Below are 27818 nucleotides of genomic sequence, written 5' to 3'. Positions count from 1 at the left end.
GCAGCATCTTTGTAAACCATCTTGAGGATGCTACCTTTGGTAGCGTTGCTTGCTGGCACCAATTTCTTCCACCCCAGGTCAAAAACTTGCTCCAAGTGTTTGATTGAGCTCTTGCTCCTACAACCCCAGTAATATGCACAACTAAGTCCTGATCCTGCCCCCAGTATCCCCTGCTCCCCAAATTCCCTCTTCTATCTGCAGCCAACATCCAGTCCCAATCCCGGAGACCCCCTCAAGCCCAATCTTGTTGGTTTTCGAACTTTCAGTCTTACTGATTCCCCACAAACACAAAACCAGCTGATGCCAAGACTCACAGTCTTTCTGTCTCCGCACAATATAGACTGCAGGCTGATCTTCCCTACACTAGCAGCCTTCCTTGTATCACCCCACCACACTTTATTTGCATTCTGTTATTGATTTCCCTTGTACTACCTCAATGATGTGATGAAAGCATCTGTATGGATGGCACTGTAACTAGCTATATGTGACATTAATAATTACCAACTATCTAATTTACCACCCAACTGTCACATTTAACTTAGGAGGCATTCTCTATTGTGCAAATCATAAACACAAGAGATTCTGCAGATGCAGAAATCCAGAGCAACACACACAAACTGCTGGAGGAACTCAGCAGGTCAGGCAGCATCTATGGAGGGAAATAAACAGTTGATGTTTCAGGCTTAGACCCTTCCTCAGGACTCAGCCTGAAACTTCGACTGTTTATTCCCCTCCATAGATGCTGCCTGGCCTGGCAAACTTCTCCGGCATTTTGTATGTGTGTTGCTCAAAATTTCCAGCACCTGCAGAATCTTGTGTTGGTGTGCATTTCTTTTCCCTCTTTAGATTTTACAGTACTGAACATACTGATTAAAAATGTAAAGGTTGTGCAAGATTACTTGGACCTTGAGAGCAAAAGCTTCACATCCAACGAGCTGCGGGAATAAGTGGCACTCTTTTCAACAGAAGGTTGCTTTAACCTGCCAGGAATGGTCCATAGAATCTATAGGCTAGAGAGCTCAGCACACAAATAAAATGGACTGAATAATTAATACATAAACATGGGCCAACATGAAAATATTTGGCACCAGTAGCTAAGAAATTATTCACTTTGCACTTACATCATTGCAAAGAAAGGCTTGTTCAATCAGTAACATACAGTAAATGTCTAATGTATTAAAGAGCACAAAATGTAGGGGGAACCTCAGCAGATCAGGCAGCACCAATGGGGAGGAATAAGCAGTCAAGGTTTCAGGCCGAGACCCTTCACTAGTCCCGCTGAAGGATGCACAAAATGCTGGAGGAAGTCAGCAAGTCAGGCAGTCACTGTTTCAAGCTGAGATCCTTCAGACGATTCAGGAACAACTTATTTCACTCTGCCATCCGATTCCTAAATGGACCCTACCTCACTTTTTTAATAAATAGTATTTCTGTTTTTGCACAATTTAAAATCTATTCAATATATGTATACTGTAATTGATTTACTTATTTATTTATTAGTATTATTATTTTATTTTATTTCTTCTGTACTATGTATTGTATTAAACCGCTGCTGCTAAGTTAACAAATTTTATGACACGTGCCGGTGATAATAAACCTGATTCTGATTCATCAGGACTAGAGAAGGGTCAGGGCCCGAAACGTTGACTGTTTATTCTTCTCCATAGATGCTGCTTGACTTGCTGAGTTCTTCTGCATTATGTGTGTGTTACTCTAGATTTCCAGCATCAGCAGAATCTCATGTTAATGTATTAAGATGCATGTGTTGAACTACATTTCTGCAATTCTTTTTTTAGACTGTAACGAAATAAGTGATCAAAGGTAGATTTCAGCAAAGTTACGATGTGTAGCATCGAGAGCAAAGGGTGAATTTTAAATCATGTGTTTTGAACGACTATAGTAAACAGAAGGACTGCAGCAAACTGTGGTTCTACACGGGCTTGCTTGAGCATCCGAGTTACAGGAAAGTCAAATGAAGTACAATATACACTCAGTGGCCATTTTATTAGATACTCTAAACACCTGCTTTTTTATGCAAATCTCTAATCAGAAAATCAACTCAATGCGTAAAAGCATACAGACATGAAAGCATTCGGTCATTGTTCAGACCAAACATCAGAATGGGAAAGAATGGGGATTTTGAATGGGGGATGATTGTTAGTGCCCAACAGGGTGGTTTGAATGTCCCAGAAACTGCTGATCTCCTGGGATTTTCACGCACAACAGTCTCTAGAGTTTACAGAGAATGGTGCAAGAAACGAAAAAGCATCTAGTGAGCGGCAGTTCTGTGGGCAAAAATGTCCTGTTAATGAGAGGTCAGAGGAGAATGGCCAGACTGGTTCAAGCTGACAGGAAGGCGACAGTGACTCAAACAACCACACGTTACGACAGTGGCATGCAGAAGAGCATCTCTGAACGCACAACACATCGAACCTTGAGGTGGATGGGCTACAGCAGCAGAAGACCATGAACACACACTTGGTGGCTACTCTATTAGGTACAGGAGTTACGTAATAAAGTGGCCACTGAGTGTAGACTTCAAGAGGCCGTATACTGTACTTTGACACACAAATACAGGTTTCAGTAGTGTTCTGTTCCTGCGAACTGCTCACAAGTAGGAATTGCAGTTGGAAATCTGCTTCCCACCCGGCAGATGCCACTGTGGCCAACAAATCCATCCCACCCATCTCCAAATGCTCGCTCATGCGTATTTGCAGGCTATTCCTAAGCTGGGCAACTGTTAGCTGGGGAAAACCTCTGAAGTAAAACCAAAAATAAAAACTATTTTGAGTTAATTAGTGTAATCTTTATTGAAGGGGACTTTTGAAAATGTTCAGTGGAATTGAGCTACTGAGGAAGAGAGGGAAACAACTTTAAAGGTTTGTCAGTGTACTGGGAAGAAACTACAAAGTAACTCTGGTTAAATAGCCAAAGGTGTTGCTTGTAAATGAATGTGCCTGCCAACATTCATGGACGACAGTAGAAATCACTTTCTGTCACTGCTTTCTCTCTAGGAGCAGAATTAGAGGGACTATTTGGCTCATCGAGTCTGCTCCACCATTTCATCATTTTGCTCTCAGCCCCAATCTCCTGCCTTCTCCCTGTATCCCTTCATGCACTGACCAATCAAGAATCTATCAACCTCTGCCTTAAATATACCCAATGACTTGGCCTCCAAAGTTGTCTGTGGCAACAAATTCCACTGATTCATCACTCTCTGGCTGGAGAAAATAGGTGCCGATGACCTAGGCCGAGGTGGGTGCAGAAAAAGGGCAAGACCATAAGATATAGGAGCAGAATTAGGTCATGTGGCCCATCAATTCTGCTCCACCATTCTACCTTGGCTGATTTATTATTCCTCTCAAACCCATTCGCCATAATCTTTGATGCCTTTACTGATCAAGAGCCAATCAGCCTCTGCTTTATATATACCCAATGACTTGGCCTCTACAACTGCCTGTTGCAATGAATTCCACAGATTCACCATCTCTGTTCTAAATGGATGTCCCTCTATTCTGAAGCTGTGTCCTCTGGTCTTAGACTCCCCCACCATAGGAAACATCCTCTCCACATCCACTCTATCGAGGCCTTTCAACATTCAATAGGCTTCAAAGAGATCCCCCCCCAATCTTCTGAATTCCAGTGTGTACAGGCCCAGAGCCATCAAACGCTTCTCATATGATAAGTCTTTCAACCCTGGAATCATTTCCGTGAACCACCTTTGAACCCTCTCCAGTGTCAGCATAGTTTCAAAATGGAATGCTAATTTTATTTAAATGCAGCGTGACCAAATGACTGATTTCTGCCACGACTCTCAATGTTCATTTGTTGACTTATGGAGGTGCCACTGCACAGGATTGGAAAACTCTGCAGAGGGTTGCCGACTCAGCCAACCCTGCCCACCATCGAGGGCATCCTCAAAAGGCAATGCCTCACCAAGGTGGCATCTATGATTAAGGATGCTCACCATCTAGGACTTGCCCTCTTCTCATTATTACTCTCAGGAAGGAGGTGCAGGAGCCTAAAGATGCACACTCAACATTTTAGGAACAACTTCTTCCCCCTTACAGTCAGGTGGTGGTGGAAGCAGATACATTGGGGACATTTAAGAGACTGTTAGATAGGCACACGGATGATAGAAAAATGGAGGACGACGTGAGAGGGAAGGTCCTAGATCTCAGAGTAGGTTAAAAGGTCAGCACAGCATCGTGGGTCGAAGGACCTGTATGGAGCTGTAAACTTCTATAATCTATTATTATTTTTTAAATTAGAGATACAGCACGGTAACAGGCCCTTCTAGCTTAATGAGCCTACCCTGCCTAATTACACGCATGCGTCCAATTAACCTACGTCTTTGGAATGTGGGGGGAAACCAGGACATCCAGAGGCAACCCATGCAGTCACAGGGAGAACATACAAGGTCCTTACAAACAGAGGTGGGAATAGAACCCAGGTCGCTTGTACTGTAAAGTGTTGCCCTTACCACTACGCCACTGTGCCGCCACGAATGACTGGTCACCTCCAAGGTGTCGCTGCACTGGTCGGGAGGCCCCCCCACAGACAGTGGCTCCTGCTCCACCTTCAGATACTCTCTGAAGATATGGAGGGGTCAAAGCAGAGATGGGGCTAGTTTGGGTGACTGATCTTCCTGTGGATTTACACCGTGGCCAAACTGAAGAGGACGTAATCGGTGCAGTGGGCATTTTGGAGACTGAGTACAGCAGACTGTCAGTAAGCATGGGCTGTACTTGTGGTTAGGGGGTTCCTCTGCATTTCTCCATTACCCACTGAGACATTCTGGTCCATTACTCTGGGTGTCAACAGGGTAATCACAACAGGATGTGTTAAGGCTCAGCAGACTTCTGCAGATGCTGAAAATCCAGAGCAGCACACACAAAATGCTGGAGGAACTTAGCAGCCCAGGCAGTATCTATAGAGAGAAATAAACAGTCATAGTTTTGGGACAAGACCCTTCTTCAGGACCTTTATCAAGCATCGACTATGTATTCCTCCCCCTAGATGCCACCAAACTCTGCCATGGGTGGCCCCAAGCCTGGCTATGAAATGAGGAAGGTTGGGCATGTGGCTAACAACCCCATTCCATAAAAGCCCAGAGCAAAAGAAACACCAACAGGAGCCCCCCGGGAGAGGAAGGATCTTGGTGCTTTCATCCAGGTGCTCCGGTTTCCTCCCACAGTCCAAAGACATAGCAGTTAGTAGGTTAATTGGTCATTGTAAATTGTCCCATGATTAAGCTAGGGTTAAATAGGTGGGGTGCTGGGCACTGTGGCGTGTAGGGGCAGAAGGGCTTGTACTCTAAACAAATAAATAAGATTGGTTACACCTGGGACAACTTGAAAGACTGGCCCAGGACAGAGGACTCTGGACAGCTGCTGTCCATGGCCTATGCACCAGCTGGGGTGCTGGCCATAAGAATGTATAGATGCTGCCTGACCTGCTGAGTTTCTCCAGTGCTTTGTGTGTGTTGCCAGACTTTTGTTAGCTTCAACTTTTAGATATAACAAACTGTATTCTAAGCACAGCACATCAGTGGGATAACATAAAGAAACTAACAATTAGCTTCTAGAACGAGCGCTGTCAGTAATATCACTGGATTCACAATTGACCGACGGCTTAACACTTCCAGGATCTTGAGAATCCTCGGAATCACTGGATTACGGGATGAGAAAACGAAGGAGAACGGTGGGGTGTGTGCAGGAAAAGTACTGCCAAGTAAGTATATATTTCACAATGATTCTGAGGCAGAATGACATGGGTTCTACTCCAGACAACAATGGAGAACAGCAGAGGTGCGGCCATCTCTAGTCCGACACATGAGTGATAGCCAGGCTCAAGATGAAGGGTAGTATATCCAGGATTTTGATTCTCCTCCTACTGTTTTTCACGACCATTGTTCTTCACCGCTAACCTTTGTCTCTCGTTTTTGTGACATCACAGCGAACCAAAAGAGCAAAGGGAAAGAGGGGAAACAAATGTTTTTGCGGCTAGGAGATGAGAGCTACCGCAGCCTCACTGCTCCGAGGGTCCTTGGCACCAGTGATGAAATCATTTATCCTCCTGGCTACATGGACCAAGGAAAAGATGTCCTCTCTCATCACTGTGTGATTCCTCTCCGCAAGGTATTCCATATCTTCCTCTGGGAATTCATCTGATTAATGACAAAGAGGTCAAAGTTCAAAGTAAAATTATTATCAAAGTATGTTTTTCTTTCTTTTTTTAAAAAAAAATTCAGCACAGTAACAGACCTTTTTGGTCCAAGGAATCTCACTGTCCAAATACACCCAGGTGACCAGTTAACCTACTAATTTGTACATCTTCTCACCTAAGGAAAAAATGGCTTTGGAGAGGGTCCAGAGGCGGTTCACGAGGATGATTCCAGGAATGACAGGGTTTTCATACGAGGAACGTTTGATAGCTCTGGGTCTGTACTTGCTGGAATTTAGAAGGTTGGGGGGGGGGGGGCAATCTCGTTGAAACCTTTTGAATTTGAAAGGTCTAGACGGTGTAGATGTGGAAAGGATGTTTCCCATGGTGGGGGAGTCTAGGACAAGAGGGCACAGCTTCAGGATTGAGGGGGCGTCCATTTGAAACAGAGATACGGAGAAATTTCTTTGGCCAGAGGGTGGTGAATTTGTGGAATTTATTACTACAGGCAGCTGTGGAGGCCAGGTCGTTGGGTGTATTTAAGTCAGAGATTGACAGGTTTTTGACTGGACTTGACATCAAAGGTTACAGAGAGAAGGCCGGGAAAGGGTTTGAAGAGGGGGAAAAAAGGTCAGCCATGATGAATGGTGGAGCAGACTCAGTGGGCCAAATGGCCTAATTCTGCTCCTATGTCTTATGTTCTTTAGAATGTGGGAGGAAATCAGAGCACCCAGAGGAAATCCTCGGGGTCACAGGGGAGAACATTCAAACTCCATACAGTGACGGGAAATGAACCCATGTTGCTGCTGCTGTAAGGCGTTGTGCTAACTGCTGCTCTACCATCCCACCCTTGTGATACCATACAGAATTGTTCAAAAGTCTTAGGCATATACAGTGTATATAGCCTTTGCACAGTACTGTATTTGTCAACGTGGAGCGGAGAGCGAGTTTGTAATTCTGGTGGGAGCGGAATATATTGGGAATGGTGAGGGCGGAGAGCCATGGGAGGGGTGTGGGACAGGTGGCAGAGAAGGAGTGCCGGGGGCAGGGGGTTGGCGCAGATGCAGACACACCCATCCCTGAGACACCAGGCAAGGCCATTTGATTCCAAACATTTGGTTTATTGATCATTACAGAATGTCTCTCTGGTGTTTCCTGCTCCCTCCTTTCTCTCTTCCCCTTTTCTGAATCATGATTCCCCTCTCCCTGCCCCATTCCCACTCTCAGTCCACAATAGAGACCCTTTTCAGAATCAGGTTTATCATCAGTCACACAGGTCGTGGAATTGGTTTTTTTTTTTGCAGCAGCAGCAGTCCAGTGCAATACATAAAATTACCACAGTACTGTGCAAAAGTCTTAGGTACCTTAGTTACATGTATGTGCCTAAGACATTTGCACAGTACTATGTTGGATTTACTTCACGTGATCAGAGGTGTTTACACCACAGAAAGAGGCCATTCAGCCATTTTGTCCATGCCAACTTCTGATCATATTAAGTAAAACAAGGGTAGACCTTTCAGCCCCTCAAGTCTACTTCACATTCAGTAAGCTCTCTCTGATATGCACATAACCTCATCTCCACTTTCCTGGCTGTCTCTGACAACCTTTCACCATCCTATTTCTCTTATCAAAAAACTAGCCGACTCTACCTTAAAATCTTCAAAGATCCCACTTCCACTCTCCCTGAGAGGGGGGGGATTCCAAAACTAAATGAGAAAAAGGTTCTGTCGCATCTCCATTTCAGTGGGCTACTTATTTCTACTCAGTGATCCCTAATTTATAGAGTCTAGTTCACGATTACAATCACAGAATGATACCGCAGGACCTTTGGCACATTGAATCTGCACTGACCATTAACCCACCATTAATGTTACTCCTACCTTGCAGGCCTGTCCCCCGTTACAAATACCTGACCTATACCTACAGTATCTCTAAATACAAAAACAAGCCTTCCCTAATATCCTAATATCATTCAATTCAAAAGTCCAACAGACATTTGCTCAGAAGATCTTGTTTCCTCTCTCTATTCTTCTTTAGTAATTTTCCTTTTATTAGTCTTGGAATTGGAGAGGGTCCAGAGGAGGTTCACGAGAATGATTCCAGGAATGAAAGTGTTAACATATGAGGAGTGTTTGATGGCTCTGGGCCTGTGCTCACTGGAGTTTAGGAGAATGATAAGGGGATCGCATTGAAAACCATTGAATATTGGAAGGCCTAGATAGAGTGGTTGTGGAGAGGACGTTTCCTATAGCGCGAAGCGCAGAAACAAACATCACTGTGATGATTGTACACTCTAGTATCAATTGTTTGCTGACAATAAAGTAAAGTAAAACTATTGAACATTGGAAGGCCTAGATAGAGTGTTTGTGAGAGGGGATGTTTCCTATAGTGGCAGAGTCTAAGACCAGAAGGTACAGCCTCAGAATAGAGAGTCGTCCCTCTAGAACAGAGATGAGGAGGAGTTACTTTAGCCAGAGGGTGGCAAATCTGTGGAATTCATTGCCACAAATAGCCGTGGAGGCCAAGCCATCTGGTATATTTAAAATAGAGGTTGAAAAGTTCTTGATTAGAGTTTACGGGGAGAAGGCAAAGTCTTCAAATTTTACGTGGAGAAGGTAGGAGAATGGGGGTTGAGAGGGACAATAAATCAGTCATGATGGAATGGCAGAACAGACTCAATGGGCTAACTGGCCTAACGCTACTCCTATGTCTTTGGTCTTATGTGCTTTTGATGTCATTACCATATGGAGTGATTTTTATGTATACTCTACAGACAAAATGAATTTCAAGATGTCTGTAAACTGGAATTCATTCATTAACTGGGCATCTCCTAATCTCTTCACATTCCTATGAATTAGTCACTCCAGATTCTACATGTTCAGAGAAATTTATAGTGGTCAGTTAACATACCAACCCACGTCTTTGGAGACACAAGTAACTGAAGATGCTGGAATCTGGAGCAACATATTAGGTGCTAGAGGAGCTCAGTGAGTTGGGCAGCATCTGCGGAGGATAATGGACATTCAATGTCTCTGTGCATATGAGGAGGTCTTGCTCCGAGACTTTGATGCTCCACTTCCCCCCACGGCTGCTGGCCGAGTGGCTGAGTTCCTCCAGCACCTCATATGCTGCTGTATACCTTCAGGATATGGACAGGAAATCAGAGAACCCATGCGGGCACAGGGAGGAAGTACCAATTCCGGAGAGATGGCACCGCCGGTCAGTATCGAACCCAGGTCCCTGGCGCAGCAAGGCAGTGGCTTTACTAGCAGAGTGACACTGCCCACCATAATGAATTGTCGACCTGCCACACGTGTCCACAGAGCTGTCCCAATGTGTAATGTAAGTTTGAGAAGTAGCTAGGGAGCAAAGTCAGGTCGTGTTCCATAAACCAGACCTGGATTTATTTTCAGATTCAGGTTTATTAATCACATGTATATCGAAACATACAGTGAGCGCACAAGTGTTGCCACACATTATGGCGCTGACATCACATGCCCACAGTGCTCCGCAGAACAACACAGAACACAACAAACAAATTTCCTCTGTACTCGTTCAGGCTTCACTGCAGGTAGGTGACCAGCACTGCGCACAATGCTCCAGACGGTCACGCCAACATCATATACAACTTCAACATAACATCCCAACTCCTGAACTTGGTGCCCTGATTTATGAAGACCAAATTGCTAAAAGCTCTCTTACCCTATCCACCTGTAACACTGCAATCACGGAATTCTGGATCTGTACTTCCAGGTCCCTTTGTTCTACTGCAAAGGTTTTACACAAAGTCAACGTAGCATAACAGTGATTGGGTTCTCCATAAAATTCTATTGCGTGGGACACTAAATTTTGCATTGCATAATGCCTGTGGGGCCACAAGATCTCTGAGGACTGATGGTCACAGTGTGATCAGAAGTCATGGCTCAGGGGACTCGTTCCCACCTCTGGCTGAGAAACTTGAGGGTTCAATTTTTGGCTGATACCTCAGGGCAGTGCTGAGGGAGCTCTGTATTGTCAGAGGGTTGGGACAAGATGTCAGCCAGAGGCTCGGACTGCCTGGAAAGTCTGATGGAACCAGAGCACTAATTCGAAGAAAGTTAGGGAACCTGGTGTCAAAGTTCTGGACGATATTTATCCCTCAAACAACTGATGATCCAGTCATTATTCCGTGACACTTCGCAGGAGCTTGCTATACACAGACTGGGGTGCATCTTCTCCCGTGCCACGGTGGTGAATTCCACACCTGGGTGTGGATCCCTTCCGTATACTTGAGGTTTATAACTAAAATAACTATCAGGAAAGGACAATGAGTGGCTTGATGTACTTACTGTCGACCAGCAAAACATCCGGCTGGAGCTGGGCATAGAGTCGGCCGAGAGCCAAGCTTTCATTCAGTTGCTTGTGGAAGGAGAATACGTTCAACAAGACCTGCATAAAAGTGTGATAAAGACAAAGTAATGAGGATGAATGAGGCCACAAACCATCGGATTTATGTGGAATTTCAATGGTATCTATAGAACAAGAGACCCAGCTCCTCACTTTCTCCCTTTCACCTGGATTCACCTCCTACACGCCAGCTCGTGCTCCTTCCCCTTCCCCCGACACCCACCCTTTCACTCTGGCTTCTGCCCTCTTTCTTCCCTGTCCAGGCGAAGGGAAGAAAGATTAGCTCTATTTGTCACACGTACATTGAACACACCGTGAAATGGGTCACTTACGTTAACGACCAACACAGTTTGAGAATAATGCTGCGGCAGGCCTGCAAGGTTGGCCACACTTCCAGAACCTTTATAATGTATCCCCCAGAAGGATCTCACCCGGAAACATCAACTGTTCATTTCCCTCCACAGATGCTGCCTGACCTGCTGAGTTCCTCCAGCATTTTGTATGTGTTGCTCAAAAGACCATTCAGCCCAATTACCTATCCTCCAGGTCATGGGGAGAACATACAAACTCCACACAGACAGCACTGGAAGTCAGGATTAAACCTAGGTCTCTGAAGAAGTGAGTTAGCGACTCTGCAAGCTATGACACTGTCCATGGGGTGTAGAAGTTGTATTATATAACAGAAATTGTAGACCACTGTGTTTTGGGGAACTGCTTTTCATTCTGTAGCTGAACTCTGTTTAATCAAATGTTCATAGATTCTTCTACTCAACACAACCTATTGGACTAGGATCTGAATCCTGAAATTGTCTCCCATGTGCATACTCTCACACACACCCATGTGTACACCACACTTATGCAGATACACACACATGCGTACTCACACACACCACAGACATATGCAGATACTTACACACACACACACACACACACACACACACACACACACACACACACACACACACACACACACACACACACACACACACACACACACACACACACACACACACACACACACACACACACACACACACACACTTCTCTTTGTATGTGATAAATAACAATTCCCACTTCCCCGCCAAAGTCGCTTGATTTAAAATGTAACATTTTGCACCCTTGTTCTTGCTGCCTTACTAAAGGAAACAGGTTCCCCTTCAAGGTGATCTGACTGAAGTGTGTTCTGGAGTGGAAGGAATGACAGCTGTGCAATAAACATTAATGCTTGTAGACCTCAGTAATGCTGCTCAGGGCTTTGGTTCCACTGGACGCTCCCAAGGCCAGGTACGTTCCGCACACGCCTTGCAATGGCCGGACAATGGTCGGCAACAAGAAGGAGAGAGGCCTCTTTCCAGCTTGAATAATATTTCTCTGAAAGACAGATAAAGATGGGAAAGCACGAGTCAGTCAGGAATCACGATCTATTCAACCAGAGTCTAATCACATAAAAGCACAAGAAATAGATGCAGGAGCTACTCAGGAACAGAATCAATGGAGTAGAAAGCTCAAGAAGAGATCATACATTATGGCCAAGTGAAATAGGAATTGATATGAAAGGAGAAGGGAGTAACAAATTAAAAGTATTATATATGAATGCACAAAGTATAAGCAATAAAGTAGATGAGCTTGAGGCTCAGTTGGAAATTGGCAAGTACGATGTTGTGGGAATAACAGAGACATGGCTTCAAGCGGACAGGGCCTGGGAAATGAATATTCAAGGATATACATCTTATCGAAAGGACAGACTGACTGGTAGAGGGGGTGGGGTGGCTCTGTTGGTGAGGAATGATATTCAGTCCCTTGCGAGGGGGGACACAGAATCTGGGGATGTAGAGTCAGTATGGATAGAACTGAGAAATTCTAAGGGTAGAAAGACCCTAATGGGAGTTATCTACAGGCCCCCAAACAGCAGTCTGGATGTAGGGTGTAAGTTGAATGAAGAGTTAAAATTGGCATGTCGCAAAGGTAATGATACAGTTGTCATGGGGGATTTCAACATGCAGGTAGACTGGGAGAATCAGAATGGTACTGGACCCCAAGAAAGGGAGTTTGTGGAGTGCCTCCGAGATGGATTCTTAGAACAGCTTGTACTGGAGCCTACCAGGGAGAAGGCAATTCTAGATTTAGTGTTGTGCAATGAACCGGATTTGATCAGGGACCTCGAGGTAAAGAAACCATTAGGAGGTAGTGACCATAATATATGTTTTAACCTACAATTTGAGAAGGAGAAGGGAAAATCGGATGTGTCAGTATTACAGTTGAACAAAGGGAACTATGGAGCTATGAGGGAGGAGCTGGCCAAAGTTCAACGGAACAATACCCTAGCAGGGAAGACAGTGGAACAACAATGGCAGGTGTTTCTGGGAATAATGCAGAAGGTGCAGGATCGGTTCATTCCAAAGAGGAAGAAAGATCCTAAGGGGAGTAAGGGGCGGCCGTGGCTGACGAGGGAAGTAAAGGGCAGTATAAAAATAAAAGAGAAGAAATATAACATAGCAAAGATGAGCGGGAAACCGGAGGACTGGGAAGCTTTTAAAGAGTAACAGAAGGTAACAAAAAAGGCAATACGCCAAGAAAAAATGAGGTACGAAGGTAAACTAGCCAAGAATATGAAGGAGGATAGTAAAAGCTTCTTTAGGTATGTGAATAGCAAAAAAATAGTTAAGACCAAAATTGGGCCATTGAAGACAGAAACGGGTGAATTTATTATGGGGAACAAGGATATGGCAGACGAGTTGAACAGGTACTTTGGATCTGTCTTCACTAGGGAAGACACAATCTCCCAGATGTAATAGTGGCCAAAGGAACTAGGGTAAAGGATGAACTGAAGGAAATTTATATTAGGCAAGAAACGGTGTTGGATAGACTGTTGAGTCTGAAGGCTGATAAGTCCCCGGGACCTGATGGTCTGCATCCCAGGATACTTAAAGAGGTTGCTCTAGAAATCGTGGACGCATTGGTAATCATTTTCCAATGTTCTATAGATTCAGGAACAGTTCCTGCAGATTGGAGGGTGGCTAATGTTGTCCCACTTTTCAAGAAAGGAGGGAGAGAGAAAACAGGGAATTAGAGACCGGTTAGCCTGACATCAGTGGTGGGAAAGATGCTGGAGTCAATTATAAAAGAGGAAATTATGACACATTTGGATAGCAGTAGAAGGATCAGTCCGAGACAGCATGGATTTATGAAGGGAAAATCATGCTTGACTAATCTTCTGGAGTTTTTTGAGGATGTAACTATGAAAATGGACAAGGGAGAGCCAGTGGATGTAGTGTACCTGGACTTCCAGAAAGCTTTTGATAAAGTCCCACATAGATTAGTGGGCAAAATTAGGGCACATGGTATTGGGGGCAGAGTACTGACATGGATTGAAAATTGGCTGGCTGACAGGAAACAAAGAGTAGCAATTAACAGGTCCCTTTCGGAATGGCAGGCTGCGACCAGTGGGGTACCGCAAGGTTCGGTGCTGGGACCGCAGCTGTTTACAATATACATTAATGATTTAGATGAAGGGATTAAAAGTAACATTAGCAAATTTGCTGATGATACAAAGCTGGGTGGCAGTGTGAAATGTCAGGAGGATGTTATGAGAATGCAGGGTGACTTGGACAGGTTGGGTGAGTGGGCAAATGTATGGCAGATGCAGTTTAATGTGGATAAATATGAGGTTATCCACTTTGGTGGCAAGAACAGGAAGGCAGATTACTATCTAAATGGAGTCAAGTTAGGAAAAGGGGAAGTACAACGAGATCTAGGTGTTCTTGTACATCAGTCAATGAAAGCTAGCATGCAGGTACAGCAGGCAGTGAAGAAAGCTAATGGCATGCTGGCCTTTAGAACAAGAGGAATTGAGTATAGGAGTAAAGAGGTCCTTCTGCAGCTGTACAGGGCCCTGGTGAGACCCCACCTGGAGTATTGTGAGCAGTTTTGGTCTCCAAATTTGGGGAAGGACATTCTTGCTATTGAGGGAGTGCAGCATAGGTTCACAAGGTTAATTCCCGGAATGGCGGGACTGTCATATGTTGAAAGATTGGAGCGACTGGGCTTGTATACACTGGAATTTAGAAGGATGAGAGGGAATCTGATTGAAACATGTAAGATTATTAAGGGATTGGACACGCTGGAGGCAGGAAGCATGTTCCCACTGATGGGTGAGTCCAGAACTAGAGGCCACAGTTTAAGAATAAGGGGTAGGCCATTTAGAACAGAGATGCAGAAAAACTTTTTCACCCAGAGAGTGGTGGATATGTGGAATGCTCTGCCCCAGAAGGCAGTGGAGGCCAAGTCTCTGGATGCATTCAAGAGAGAGTTAGATAGAGCTCTTAAAGATAGCGGGGTCAAGGGATATGGGGAGAGGGCAGGAACGTGGTACTGATTGTGTATGATCAGCCATGATCACAGTGAATGGCGGTGCTGGCTAGAAGGGCCGAATGGCCTACTCCTACACCTACTGTCTATTGTCTATTGTCTACTCGGACCCAGTAAGATCAAGGCTGGTCTTCAGCTACTTTCCCTGCACTAACCCCATATCCCTGATCCCATAATATCTAAAGTCTGTGCCTGAATATACTCAGTGGTTAAGGTTTCATGGCAGACCGTTTCAAACATTAACTACACTCTGGGTGAAGAAATTAAATTTCTTCTCATCTCGGTCCCAACTCACTGACTTTATCCTGGGATTGTGGCCCATTTTCCAGACAGAGCGCTCTCCGAAAAACATAATTCCAGCAAGATTCATGTTTGGCTTTCTGTAACGATTTCTCGACCTTCTGTTGCTGAATAGTGAATTTGAGTGGTTTCTAAGGATAATATCGATGCTGTCATTGAGTATGAGTCAGCTTGAGGGCAGACCAATGAAGATAGAAAAGAGGAGCAGTACATTACCACAGGTGGCTGTGGAGGCTAAGTCATTGGGTATATTTAAAGTAGAGGTTGATACATTCTTGATTAGTCAGGTCATGAAGGGAAATAGGAAGAAAGCAGGAGTTTGGGGCTGCTGGTCAGAAAGAATGACAATCTCCAAATCAGTGAATTCAAATGAATCAAGGACAGTGGAAGCAGTCTTTGTTCTTGCCGTGTGCTTGGGGAATGGAGGCTGCCATTTTGTGAAGACACTCGATGCTCCATTTTGTGAGCTTGACATGCTGGACTTGATTAGTGTTTTAAAGAGGGCACAAAGACTCTTCAGGTAATCTGCTGGACTGGAGGTCATTTCCAAATAAGGAGTTGGTTGTGAGGTGTTCTTTGGTTGGCTATAACATGCAGGATTGTGAATGCCTGAAGAGATTCGAGCTCATTGCTGACTGAGAACAAAGAGCCATGAGTCAGCAACTGTCCCTAGATGGGAGGAGGATAATAGATAGATGCTGGCTTGAACCAGAGCCAATGACCAGGTGTTAAAGGCCAGACACATGACCTGCGGCCAATGACACAGGAATGCGACATTTGAATTGATAAGAAATGGATATAAAAGTGGATTTGTGTGCGCCGGTGGCGGTAACTTCGAAGAATAACCATCACAGAAACAAGCGAGAAGAACCCAACGTGAAGCACATGGAAAGTGAATCGGGACCACGAGGAACAAGGAGCGCCTGGCCAACGTAAATTCCTCCGCCCAGGTAATACCTTTGTTATTCTTTGACTATCCAGGAGAGTCAGGGATACTTAGCAGGTATGCACACAAGGTATTTAGTGTATGAATTCAAGTACTTGTTAGTTTGAACAATAAAGGTAATTGTCAGTAAATAAAGATCTCTCTGTGCCTCACTCAGAATCGTTGGAAGAGGTAGAAGCGGTATCTCTCTCTCTCTTTTTCCAACAGGGCTGAGAGGGAAATGGGATCAGCCATGATGGAATGACGGAACAGACTCAATGGGCTGAATGGCCTAATTCTGCCCCTAAGTTTATGATCTGATGGAAATCTTCAGATTTCTGAATGCCACATGTCCATGAACACTACCTCCTTATTTATTTGTTTGGTGCAATTTATAGTAATTTTATGTTAGCACTATCCTGCTGTAGCAAAACAATAAATTTCACATCATAGTCTACCTCAAGAGACTAAAAAAATACAGATCGACCATTGACTCTTACTAATTTTTATCAATGCACCACAGGAAGCATTCTGTCTGGATGCCTAACAGCTCGGTATGGCAACTGCTCTGCGTGTGACTGCAAGAAACTGCAGAGCTTTGGACACAGCTCACCACTTCACAAGAACCACTCTATGGGCTCTGTCAATATTTCTCACACTGCCTCAAAAAGCAAACTCCCCACCTACCCCACACATTCTTTCCTCCCCACTCCCATCGGGTAGGGATACAACAGCTTGAAAGCACATACCACCAGGATCATGGACAGCTTCTATACAACTGTTATCAGACTCTTGATCGGACCCACTCGTATGATAAGGTGGACTGTTGGCCCACAATCTACTTCGATATGATCTTGCACTTTATTGTTTACCTGCACTGCACTTTCTCTGTAGCTTTAACACTTTATTCTGCATTGTTATTGTTTTACCTTGTTCTATCTCAGTGCACTGTGTAATGATTGAACAGTCTGCAAGACAAGTCTTTCACGATCTTGAGACTTGTGACAACAGACAGACAGACAGACTAGTCGGAGACACTGTAACAGGTTGTATACATGGCCGGCACATGCGCAATAACAAACCAATACCAATACTAGTACCATTTCTCACAAGCACATGTACCTAATAATGAATTTCTAGATGGATATACTTGTGCTAGAACATAGGCAGATTGCCACTTTAATGCTAAGCTCTTCACTCACCATGTTCACCGTCAGATTGTCCTGCGTTTGATCTGACCAGGAGAAGTCCAACATCTGGCTGTTGAGAAGGACCCCGGAGGTTGTCATGATCCCACTGCCAAAAGGCTGGTTCAGAGAGCTGCACAGAGGGTGAACAGAGAACTGTTTTCAGGTCAATGCTCTCGCAAGTCTTGCTTAGCTCGGGGATGTTCCATGGATAACAGAAAGACCGTAAGACATAGGAGCAGAATTAGGCCATTTGACCCGTTGAGCCTGCTCTACCATTCCATCACTGCTGATTTATTATCCACCTCAACTCCATTCCCCTGCCTTCTTCCCATAACCTTTGACACCCTCACTAATTGAGAATCCGTCTGTATTAATCTGTGTCTATGCTTGTGTATCGATCTGTTGTCTATGTATGCACATTGTTTGTCTCCTTTTGTCTGTCACTGCAATGTGAATACACCAGTTAAAGCCATCCCCCGAGTACATTCTTTTATTTAATTAATATGTGGTTGAGCACAGACACAACACTATCAACCTTCACTTTAATACACCCAATGAATTGGCCTCCGCAGCTGTCTCTGGCAATGAATTCCACAGATTCACCACCCGCTGGCTAAAGAAATATCTCCTAATCTCTGTTTTCAAGGGACATCCTTGTATTCTGAGGCTATTGCCTCAGGTCCTAGGCTTCCCCACTATTGGAAACATCCTCTCCACGTCTACTCTATCCAGGCCTTTCAATATTCGGTAGTTTCAATCAGTAACCCCACCCCGTTTCTTCTAAACTCCAGTGAGTACTGGCCCAGAGCCATCAAATGCTCCTCATACATTAGCCCTTTCATTCCCGGGATCGCTCCTGTGAATTTCCTCTGGACCCTCTTTAATACCAGCATATCCATTCTTAGGTTAGGGCCCTAAAATTACTCAAATATTCAGAAACTTTCTGAATCATCTTTCTGGTTGCTGAACGATCAGTATTTTCAGTTCAAGGTACCTTTAAATGGAACAATATATCTCACAAATCTTAAAGTGCCTTGTGAGCATTTAACTCCTCTGAGGAGCAGTAGCAATTGTCCTGGAAGTGAAAATAATAGTTAATATAGGTGAAGGACCTGTGGTGTAGACAAGCAAGTTGGCACTGGGGCATGGACACTCAATGCAAACTGCACTCTATTGATCTACTGTTTACCCCACTAAACAGTGCCTCTCACCCTTCAGGAATGAAAATCCTACTTGTGCGCATTCTATACAACAAGTCCACCCTGAGCATTCGTAGCCATGGCATCAGTACCATCAGCAATAGAAGGTGCTGCTTTTAAAGTGTTGGTCCCATCCTGGGAATTGCCAACAGCTCAATGACCATGAAAGGGTTAATGTGCAATTCTGGTAACGAAAGGGTTAAAATACGAGCAGCCTTTGATGGCTCTGGGCCTGTACTTTCTAGAGTTCAGAATAATGGGGGGGGGGGGGGAAAGGAGAGGATGTGGGGAGTTTAGAACCAGAAGGCACAACCTCAGAATAGAGGGACGTCCATTTAGAATGGAGATGTGCAGGAATTTCCAACCAGAGGATAGTGAATCTGTGGATTTCATTATCACAGATGGTTATGGAGGCCAAGTCATTAGAAGGGAAAAGACGAAATATAAAAGCAAGCTAGCAAATGATATCAAAGTGGATTGTAAAAGTTTTTTCAAGTATGTTTAAATAAAAGAGAAATGAAAGTGGATATAGGACTGCTAGAAAATGAGGCAGGGGTCAAGGAGATGGCTGACAAACTAAATGAGTATTTTGTGTCAGTCTTCACTGTGAAAGACACTAGCAGCATGCCTGATGTTGTAGCGTGTGAAGGAAGTAAAGTGGGTGCAGTTACTGTTACAAGAGAGAAGGTGCTGAAAAAGCTGAAAGACCTAAAAGTACACAGGTCACCCAGACCAGATGGAGTTCAACCCAGATAAATGTGAGATGGTTCATTTTGGTTGGACAAATATGATGGCAGAATATAGTATTAATGGTAAGATTCTTGGCAGTGTGGAGGATCAGAGGGATCTTGTGGTCCAAATACATAGGACACTCAAAGCTGCTGCGCAGGTTGACTCTATGGTTAGAAAGGCATATGGTGCATTGGCCTTCATCAATCATGGAATTGAATTTAAGAGCTGAGAGGTAATGTTGCAGCTATATAGGACCCTGGTCAGACCCCATTTGGAGTACTGTGCTCAGTTCTGGTCAGCTCACTACAGGAAGAATGTGGAAACTAGAGAAAGAGTGCAGAGGAGACTTACAAGGATGTTGCCTGGATTGGGGAGCATGCCTTATGAGAATAGGTTGAGTGAACTCGGCCTTTTTTCCTTGGAGCAACGGAGGATGAGAGGTGACCTGATAGAGGTGCATAAGATGATGAGAGGTATTGATCGTGTGGATAGTAAGAGGCTTTTTCCCAGGGCTGAAATGGCTAGCATGAGAGGGCACAGTTTTAAGGTGCTTGGAAGAAGGTACAGAGGAGATGTCAGGAGTAAGTTTTTTATCCAGGGAATGGTGAATGTGTGGAATGGACTGCCAGCAACGGTGGTGGAGGCGGATACGATAGGGTCTTCTGAGAGACTTTTGGATAGGTACATGGAGCTTAGAAAAATAGAGGGCTATAGGTAAGCCTAGTAATTTCTAAAGTAAGTACATGTTCGGCACAGCATTATGGGCCAAAGGGCCTGTGTTGTGCTGCAGATTTTCTATGTAACTCCTGGGTGAAGAATTGTTACATTGCTTACCTTACAATGGAAACGATGAAGTCATCAGGTCCGATAACATGGACTTGGCTTGTGGAAGGTCCAGTCTTCAGGGAATAGAGGGGGAGGTAGTGGTTTGGAGGGAAGGCCACACTTTCATTAATCAGCTGGCGCAGAGAATTGGCTTCCAATTTGCTGAAGGGTGAAAGCACAATAAATTTACATCACAATGGACTGGACTGGATTAGACCACAGAACACGGGAGCAGAATTTGGCCACTCGGTTCATTGTGTTTGCTCAGACGTTCCACCATGGCTGATTTATTTTCCCCCTCAATCCCATTCTCCTGCTTTCTCCCCGTAATCTTTGACACTCTAATTAAAAACTTATCAACCCCTGCTTTAAATATACCCAATCACTTGGCCACCATGGCCAAGCATGACAATGAATTCCATAGTTTCACCACCCTCTGCCTAAAGAACTTCCTTCTCATCTCTGTTCTAAGTGGACGCCCCTCTATTCTGAAGCTGTTCCCTCTGGTCTCAGACTCCCCCACCATAGGGAAAATCTTCTCCACATCCACTCTGTCTAGACCTTTCAATATTTGATAGATTTCAATGGGATTCCCCCCCCCCCACCTTCTAAACTCCACAGAATACAGACCCAGAGCCATCAAACCCTCCTCATATGTTAACCCTTTCATTCTCAGAATCATACTTGTGAGCCTCCTCTAGACCCTCTCCAATCCTAGCACATCTTTTCTAAGGGGCTCAAAACTGCTCACAATAGTCCGAGGCCTCACCAGTACCTTATAAAGCCTCCACTGATATTCCAGTCCTCTCAAAATGAATGCTAACATTGCATTTGCCTTCCTCACCACTGACTCAACCTAAAAATTAACTTTAAAGGAATCCTGCCTGAGGACTCCCAAGTCTCTCTGCGTCTCTGATTTTTGAATTTTCTTCCCTTTCAGGAAATAGACCAGGCCTTTATTCCTTCTTGCTAAAGTGCATGACCATACACTTCCCTACACTATATTCCACCTGCCACTTCTTTGCCCATTCTCCCAATCTGTTCAAGCCCTTCTGCAGGCTCCTTGCTTCCTCAACACTACCTGCTCCTCCACCTATCTTTGCATTGTCTGCACACTTGATAATAAAGCTATCAACTCTGTCATCCAAATTATTAAATTAAAACATAAAAAAGTAGTCCCAATATTGACCCCTCTGGAACACTACCAGTCACTGGCAGCCAGCTAGATAGGCCCCCTTAATTTCAACTTTTTGCCTCCTAACAGTCAGTCAATCTTTTATCCATGCCAGCAGTTCTTTTCCTGTAATACCATGGACTCTTAATTTGTTAAGCGGCCTTATGTGTGGCACCTTGTCAAAGGCCTTCTGAAAATCCATTCCAACAACATTCAACGATCCTCCTTTGTCTATTTGGTTTGCTGTTTCCTCAAAGAATTCCAATAGATTTGTCAGGTAAGATTTCCCCTTTATAAAACCATGCCGCCTCCTAGTATCCCAAAACCACATCCTTAATCCTGGACGTTAACACCTTCTCAACCACTGAAGTCCGGCTAACTGGCCTATCACTTCCTTTCGTCTGCCTCTCTTCCTTCTTGAAGAGTGGAGTGACATTTGCAACGTTCCAGTCCTTTGAACCAGTCCAGAATCTAGTGATGCTCGAAAGAACATTTCTAATGCCCACGGTCTATTCAGCTAACTCTTTCAGAACCCCAGGTATAGACTATCTGATCCAGATGACTTATCTACCTTCAGATCTTTCAGCTTTCCAAGCATCTTCTCCTTAGAAAGAGTGACTACACTCACGTCTGCCCCCATCACTCTTGAATTTCTGGCTTCCACTGTGATGACCGACCTGACACACATACTTATTAATTTCGTCCAACATTTTTTGTCCCCCATTACTACCTCCCCACCAATTCAATATCCAATCTTGCCTCTCCTTTACTCTTTATATATCTAAAAAAACTTTTGGTATCCTCTTTGATAATATTGGCTAGCTTACCTTCATCTTTAATCTTTTCTCTCTTTGTAGTTTTTTTCAGTTGCTTTCTGTTGGTTTTTAAAAGCTTCCAAATCCTTTAACTTCCCACTAATTTTTGTTCTATTATGTGCCCTCTTTTTTGCTTCCATGCTATCTTTAACTTCCCTTCTCAACCATAGTTGCCTTATCCTCCCTTTAGAATACTTCTTCATCTTTGGGATGCATCTATTCTGCACCTTATGAATTGCCCCCAGAAACTCCAACCATTGCTGATCTGCTGTCATTCCTACTAATGTCCCATTCCAATCCATTTTGGACAGCTCCTCTCTCATGCCTCTGTAATTCCACTTCCTCCACTGTAATACCGATACATTTGACTTTATCTTCTCCCTCTCAAACTACAGGGTAAATGTTATCAATTTATAACCACTTCCTCATAGGGGTTCCTTTACCTTAAGCTCCCTAATCAAATCTAGTTCATTACACAACACCCAATTCAGAAATGCCTTTCCGCCAATGAGCTCAACTCCAAGCTGCTCTAAAAACCCATCGCACAGGCATTCTATAAATTCCCACTCTTGGGATCCAGCACCAACCTGATCTTCCCAAACTGAATACATATTGCAATTCCCCCATGACTATCATAACATTGTCCTTATTTTTTAATTATTCTTTACTTTATTCTTTGTCCTTATTGTCCTTACTTTCCTTTTCTACTTTCTGATGAAATTTATATCTCACATCTTGGCCACTGTTCAAAGCCCAGTATATAACTCCCATCAGGGTCTTTTTACCCTTGCAGTTTCTAAACTCTACCCACAAGAATTCTACATTTTCCATTCCTATATCATGTCTCTCTAGGGTTTGATTTAATTTTTTAACTAACAGAACCACCCACCCCTCTGCCTACCTGCCTGTCAATACAATGCGTATCCTTGGAAGTTAAGCTCCTAACTATGATCTTCTTTCAGCCATGACTCAGTGATTCCCACGTTATACCTGCCAATCTTTAACTGCACTACCTTATTCCGTATACTGTGCATTCAAATATAACACCTTTAGTCCTGTATTCATCACCCTTTTCAATGTTCTCCCCGTTAAACTTCAATTCATCCCACTGACTGCAATTTTGCCCTATCACTTTCCCATCCTTCCTCACAATTTCACTATGCACTACATCAACTTGTATACCAATTACCCTCACCCTCAGCCCTATCTCTCCAGTTTCCATCTCTCTGCCAAATTAGCTTAAATCCTCCCCAACAGTTCTGGCAAACCTGCCCACAAGGATAATGGTCCTTCTTAGATTCAGATATAAACCATCCTTTCTGTAAAGGTCGTACGTTCCCTAGAAGAGATCCCAATGATTCAGAATTCTGAAACCTTGCCTTTGCAACACTTCCTCAGCCACTCATTCATCTTTACTAAATAGATAGGTATTTTATTGATGCCAAAGGAAATTACAGTGTCACGGCAGTACTGCAAGAGCACAAATATACAAATATTAGAAGAGAAGAAAGAACAAAAAAAAAGTTACCTTAAAAATAAGATTTACAAGATTTTCACGTTCATATTGATAAGATGGAAGTACTAGAATTACCATAATATTTTACAGTAATGGGTGGACATTCACACCGTCCAGATAAGAACTGATGGTAGATGATGCACAGGGTGTCCGTGATAACAGTGTGGTAAGCAGAGCTAAACAGAGCTGAAACAGAGCTCTGGTAAACAGTTCAACAGTGCACTATCATCCTATTCCAGCCGTGACTAGCATATGGAGCTGGGAGAAATCCAGAGATTACTATCTTGGAAATCCTGCTCTTCAACCACTTCCCTAACTCCCTATACTCACTCCGCAGGACCTCTTCCCACTTTCTACCAATAATTAAAAGGGCCAGCCCCACATCAATGGTTTTCCCAGTATTCTGCTGACCTCTCCCACCCACCCACCTGCCCCCTCACCAGGTCTCATCCATCACCAGCCAATTTGTACTCCTTCCCCTCCCCCCACCTTATTCTGGCTTCCTCCCTCCCACCTTATTCTGGCTTTCCAGTCCCGACGAAGGGTCTCGACTTGAGATGTCAACTATTTATTCCTAGCCGTAGATGCTGCCTAGCCTGCTGAGTTCCTCCAGACTTCGTGTGTTACTCCACACACACACTCACACACACACACACACACACACACACACACACACACACACACACACACACACACACACACACACACACACACACACACACACACACACACACACACACACACACACACACACACACACACACACACACACACACACACTTGAACCTGGATCTCTACAGATATGAAGCACTAACTGCTGCACCTCTGTGCCATTTGGTTGCTTTCTGGAAATACAGCAGAGGATTGGAAAGTTATCTTGGCATTAATTTGTCATCCTGAGGATTTACCACTGAAATTATGACAAACAACCTGAACTCTTCCTGAAAGCTCAACCTCGAGGTTGCTTGTTACAAAGTGTACTGAACAGAGACTCCGTCTTCCAGAGTGTAAAAATTTGTCTGAGCACACCCTTGTACAGTATAAAATCGTGTCAATATATTTATCAATTATGCCTTTACGATACCACTGAAAAGTTCTTCAACAGTGGTATACACTGCACAGACAAAGTAGGTGACTGTCCTTTAACGGCCACACTATTTCATTCTATCACATAAATTCCCCCATTCCACCCATAACCCTCCCCACATTCTCTGCTACAGGGATAATCATGTTTCTCTCTTTTTCAGTTCTGATGAATGGATTCAGAGCTGAAACATTACTTGTTTCTCCATAGATGCTACCCGAAATGTTAATTATTTCTCTTTCTGCAGATGCTGCCTGGAACGTTTGTTGTTTCTCTTTCCACAGATACTGCCTGAAACGTTAATTGGTTCTCTTTCTACAGATGCTAAAACTGGAAGGTGGATAAGACAAACATGAGGAAATCTGCAGATGCTTGAAATTCAAACAACACACACAAAATGCTGGTGGAACACAGCAGGCCAGGCAGCATCTATAAGGAGAAGCACTGTCGACGTTTCGGGCCGAGACCCTTCATCAGGACTAACTGAAAGGAAAGATAGTAAGAGATTTGAAAGTAGTGGGGGGAGGGGGAAATATGAAATGATAGGAGAAGACCGGAGGAGGTGGGATGAAGCTAAGAGCTGGAAAGGTGATTGGCGAAAGTGATACAGAGCTGGAGAAGGGAAAGGATCATTGGACGGGAGGCCTCGGGAGAAAGAAAGGGGGGGAGCACCAGAGGGAGATGGAGAACAGGCAGAGTGATGGGCAGAGAGAGAGAGAAAAAAACAACTAAATGTATCAGGGATGGGGTAAGAAGGGGAGGAGGGGTATTAACGGAAGTTAGAGAAGTCAATGTTCATGCCATCAGGTTAGAGGCTACCCAGCCGGTATATAAGGTGTTGTTCCTCCAACCTGAGTGTGGTTTCATCTTGACAGTAGAGGAGACCATGGATAGACATATCAGAATGTGAATGGGACGTGGAATTAAAATGTATGGCCACTGGGAGATCCTGCTTTCTCTGGCAGACAGAGTGTAGGTGTTCAGCGAAATGGTCTCCCAGTCTGCGTCGAGTCTCACCAATATATAAAAGACCACACCGGGAGCACCGGACGCAGTATACCACACCAGCCAACTCACAGGTGAAGTGTCGCCTCACCTGGAAGGACTGTCTGGGGCCCTGAATGGTGGTGAGGGAGGAAGTGTAAGGGCAGGTGTAGCACTTGTTCTGCTTACAAGGATAAGTGCCAGGAAGATCGGTGGGAAGGGATGGGGGGGACGAGTGGACAAGGGAGTCGCGTAGGGAGTGAACCCTGCAGAAAGCAGAAAGAGGGAAAGATGTGCTTGGTAGTGGGATCCCGTTGGAGGTGGTGGAAGTTCACAAGTTTTTCCGTAACTTCCGGCCCAAAACGTCGACAGTGCTTCTCCTTATAGATGCTGCCTGGCCTGCTGTGTTCCACCAGCATTTTGTGTGTGTTAGGTGGATAAGACACGTGGACCAGATGGACTACATCCCAGAGTTCTGAAAGAGGTTGCTGAAGAGATAACAGATGCATTGGTCATGATCTTTCAACAATCACTTGATTCTGGCATGGTCCCAGGAGGACTGGAAAATTGAAAATATCACTCTACTCTTTAAGAAGGGAAGGCAAAAGAAAGGAAATTATAGGCCAGTTAGCCTCTGTGGTTGGGTAAGTGTTGGAGTCTATTATTAAGGATGATGTTTCGGGGTACTTGGAGACTATTGATAAAATAAGTCAAAGTCAGCATGGTTTCTGTAAAGGGAAATCTTGCCTGACAAATGTGTTAGAGTTCTTCGAGGAAGTAATAAGCATGGTGGACAAAGGAGAGTTAGTGCATGGCATTTACTTAGATTTTCAGAAGGCACTTGATAAGGTGCCACACATGAGGCTGCTTAACAAGATAAAATACTACGGCAGTACAGGAAAGATACTGGCATGGATAGAGTAATGGCTGACAAGCAGGCAGCAGTGAGTGGGAATAAAGGGGGCCTTTTCTGGTTTGCTGCCAGTGACTAGTGGTGTTCCTCAGGGGTCAGTATTGGGACCACTACTTTTCACATTGTTTGTCAATGATTTGGATAATGGAATTGAAGGCTTTGTGGCAAAGATTTTGATGATATGAAGATAGGTGGAGGGGTAGGTAGTACGAAGGATTGAGCAAAGAAGTGGCAGATGGAATACAGTGTTGGGAAATGTAGGATAGTGCATTTTGGTAAAAGGAACAATAGTGCAGACTGTTATCTAAATGGGGAGAAGGTTCAAACATCAGAGGAGTCCTTGTGCAAGACTCCCAGAAGGTTAATTCACAGGTTGAGTCTGTGGTAAAGACAGCAAATGCAATGTTGGTATTTATTTTAAGGGGAATAGAATATAAAGGCAAGGAGATAATGCTGAGCCTTTATAAGATACTAGTCAGGCCACACTTGGAGTGTCGTCAACATTTTTGGGAATCGTTTCACAGAAAGGATGTGTTGTCATTGGAGAGAGTTGAGTGGAGGTTCATGAGGATGATTCTAGGAATGAGGGGGTAAACATATGAGGAACATTTGGCAGCTTTGGACCTGAACTTACTGGAATTCAGAAGAATACGTGAGGATCTCACTGAAACCTACCAAATGTTGCAAGGACTAGATAGGGTGGATGCAGAGAGGACGTTTCCTATGGTGGTGGTATCCAGACTAGAAAGCACAGCCTCAAAACCGAGGCGTGACCTTTCAGAACAGAGGTAAGGAGGAATTTTTTTAGCCAGAGTGTAGTGAGTCTGTGGAATACTCTGCCACAGACTGCGGTGGAGGCCAAGTCCTTGCATTTATTTAAGGCAGAAGTTGATCATTTCCTGATCAGATAGGGCATCAAAGAATATGGTGAGGAGGCAGGTGTATGCGGTTGAATGGGATCAGCTATGATGGAATGGCAGAGCAGACTCAATCGGCTGAATGGCCTAATTCTGCTCCTATGTCTTATGGACTGATGGTCTTAAGCTGCCTGACCTGTTGAAGTTTTCCAGCACTTCTGTTATTATTTCAGATTTCTAGCATCTGCAGTTTTTTAAAACTGATTTTCTTCAATCATCTTAGAAAGTTTAATGTCCTATCACAAATCATCAGCATCATCCTGTGCTGTGTCACATGACGTTGGCAGTCATGGTCTTCCCATAACCTCCGTTGATACCCCTGCCC

The 27818-nt window shown here is 44.2% G+C and overlaps 1 protein-coding gene across 1 annotated transcript in view; it reads right to left on the bottom strand.

The window, feature by feature from the left end:
- Nucleotides 1-1985: 1985 nt before the first annotated feature.
- Nucleotides 1986-27818, bottom strand: part of LOC140736181 (glutathione hydrolase 7) — an 80603-nt gene continuing 54770 nt past the window's right edge. The window contains 5 exon segments of the mRNA XM_073062057.1: nucleotides 1986-6169; nucleotides 10494-10593; nucleotides 11785-11922; nucleotides 17347-17464; nucleotides 20100-20252. Of these exon segments, the coding sequence (XP_072918158.1) occupies nucleotides 6006-6169; nucleotides 10494-10593; nucleotides 11785-11922; nucleotides 17347-17464; nucleotides 20100-20252 (673 nt within the window). The 3' untranslated portion in view covers nucleotides 1986-6005.

The sequence above is a fragment of the Hemitrygon akajei genome, chromosome 11 (genome assembly GCF_048418815.1).
Source record: "Hemitrygon akajei chromosome 11, sHemAka1.3, whole genome shotgun sequence".
Lineage (NCBI taxonomy): Eukaryota > Metazoa > Chordata > Chondrichthyes > Myliobatiformes > Dasyatidae > Hemitrygon > Hemitrygon akajei.
Note: the sequence above shows the minus strand (reverse complement) of the source record. Positions and strands in the feature narration are given on the sequence as shown.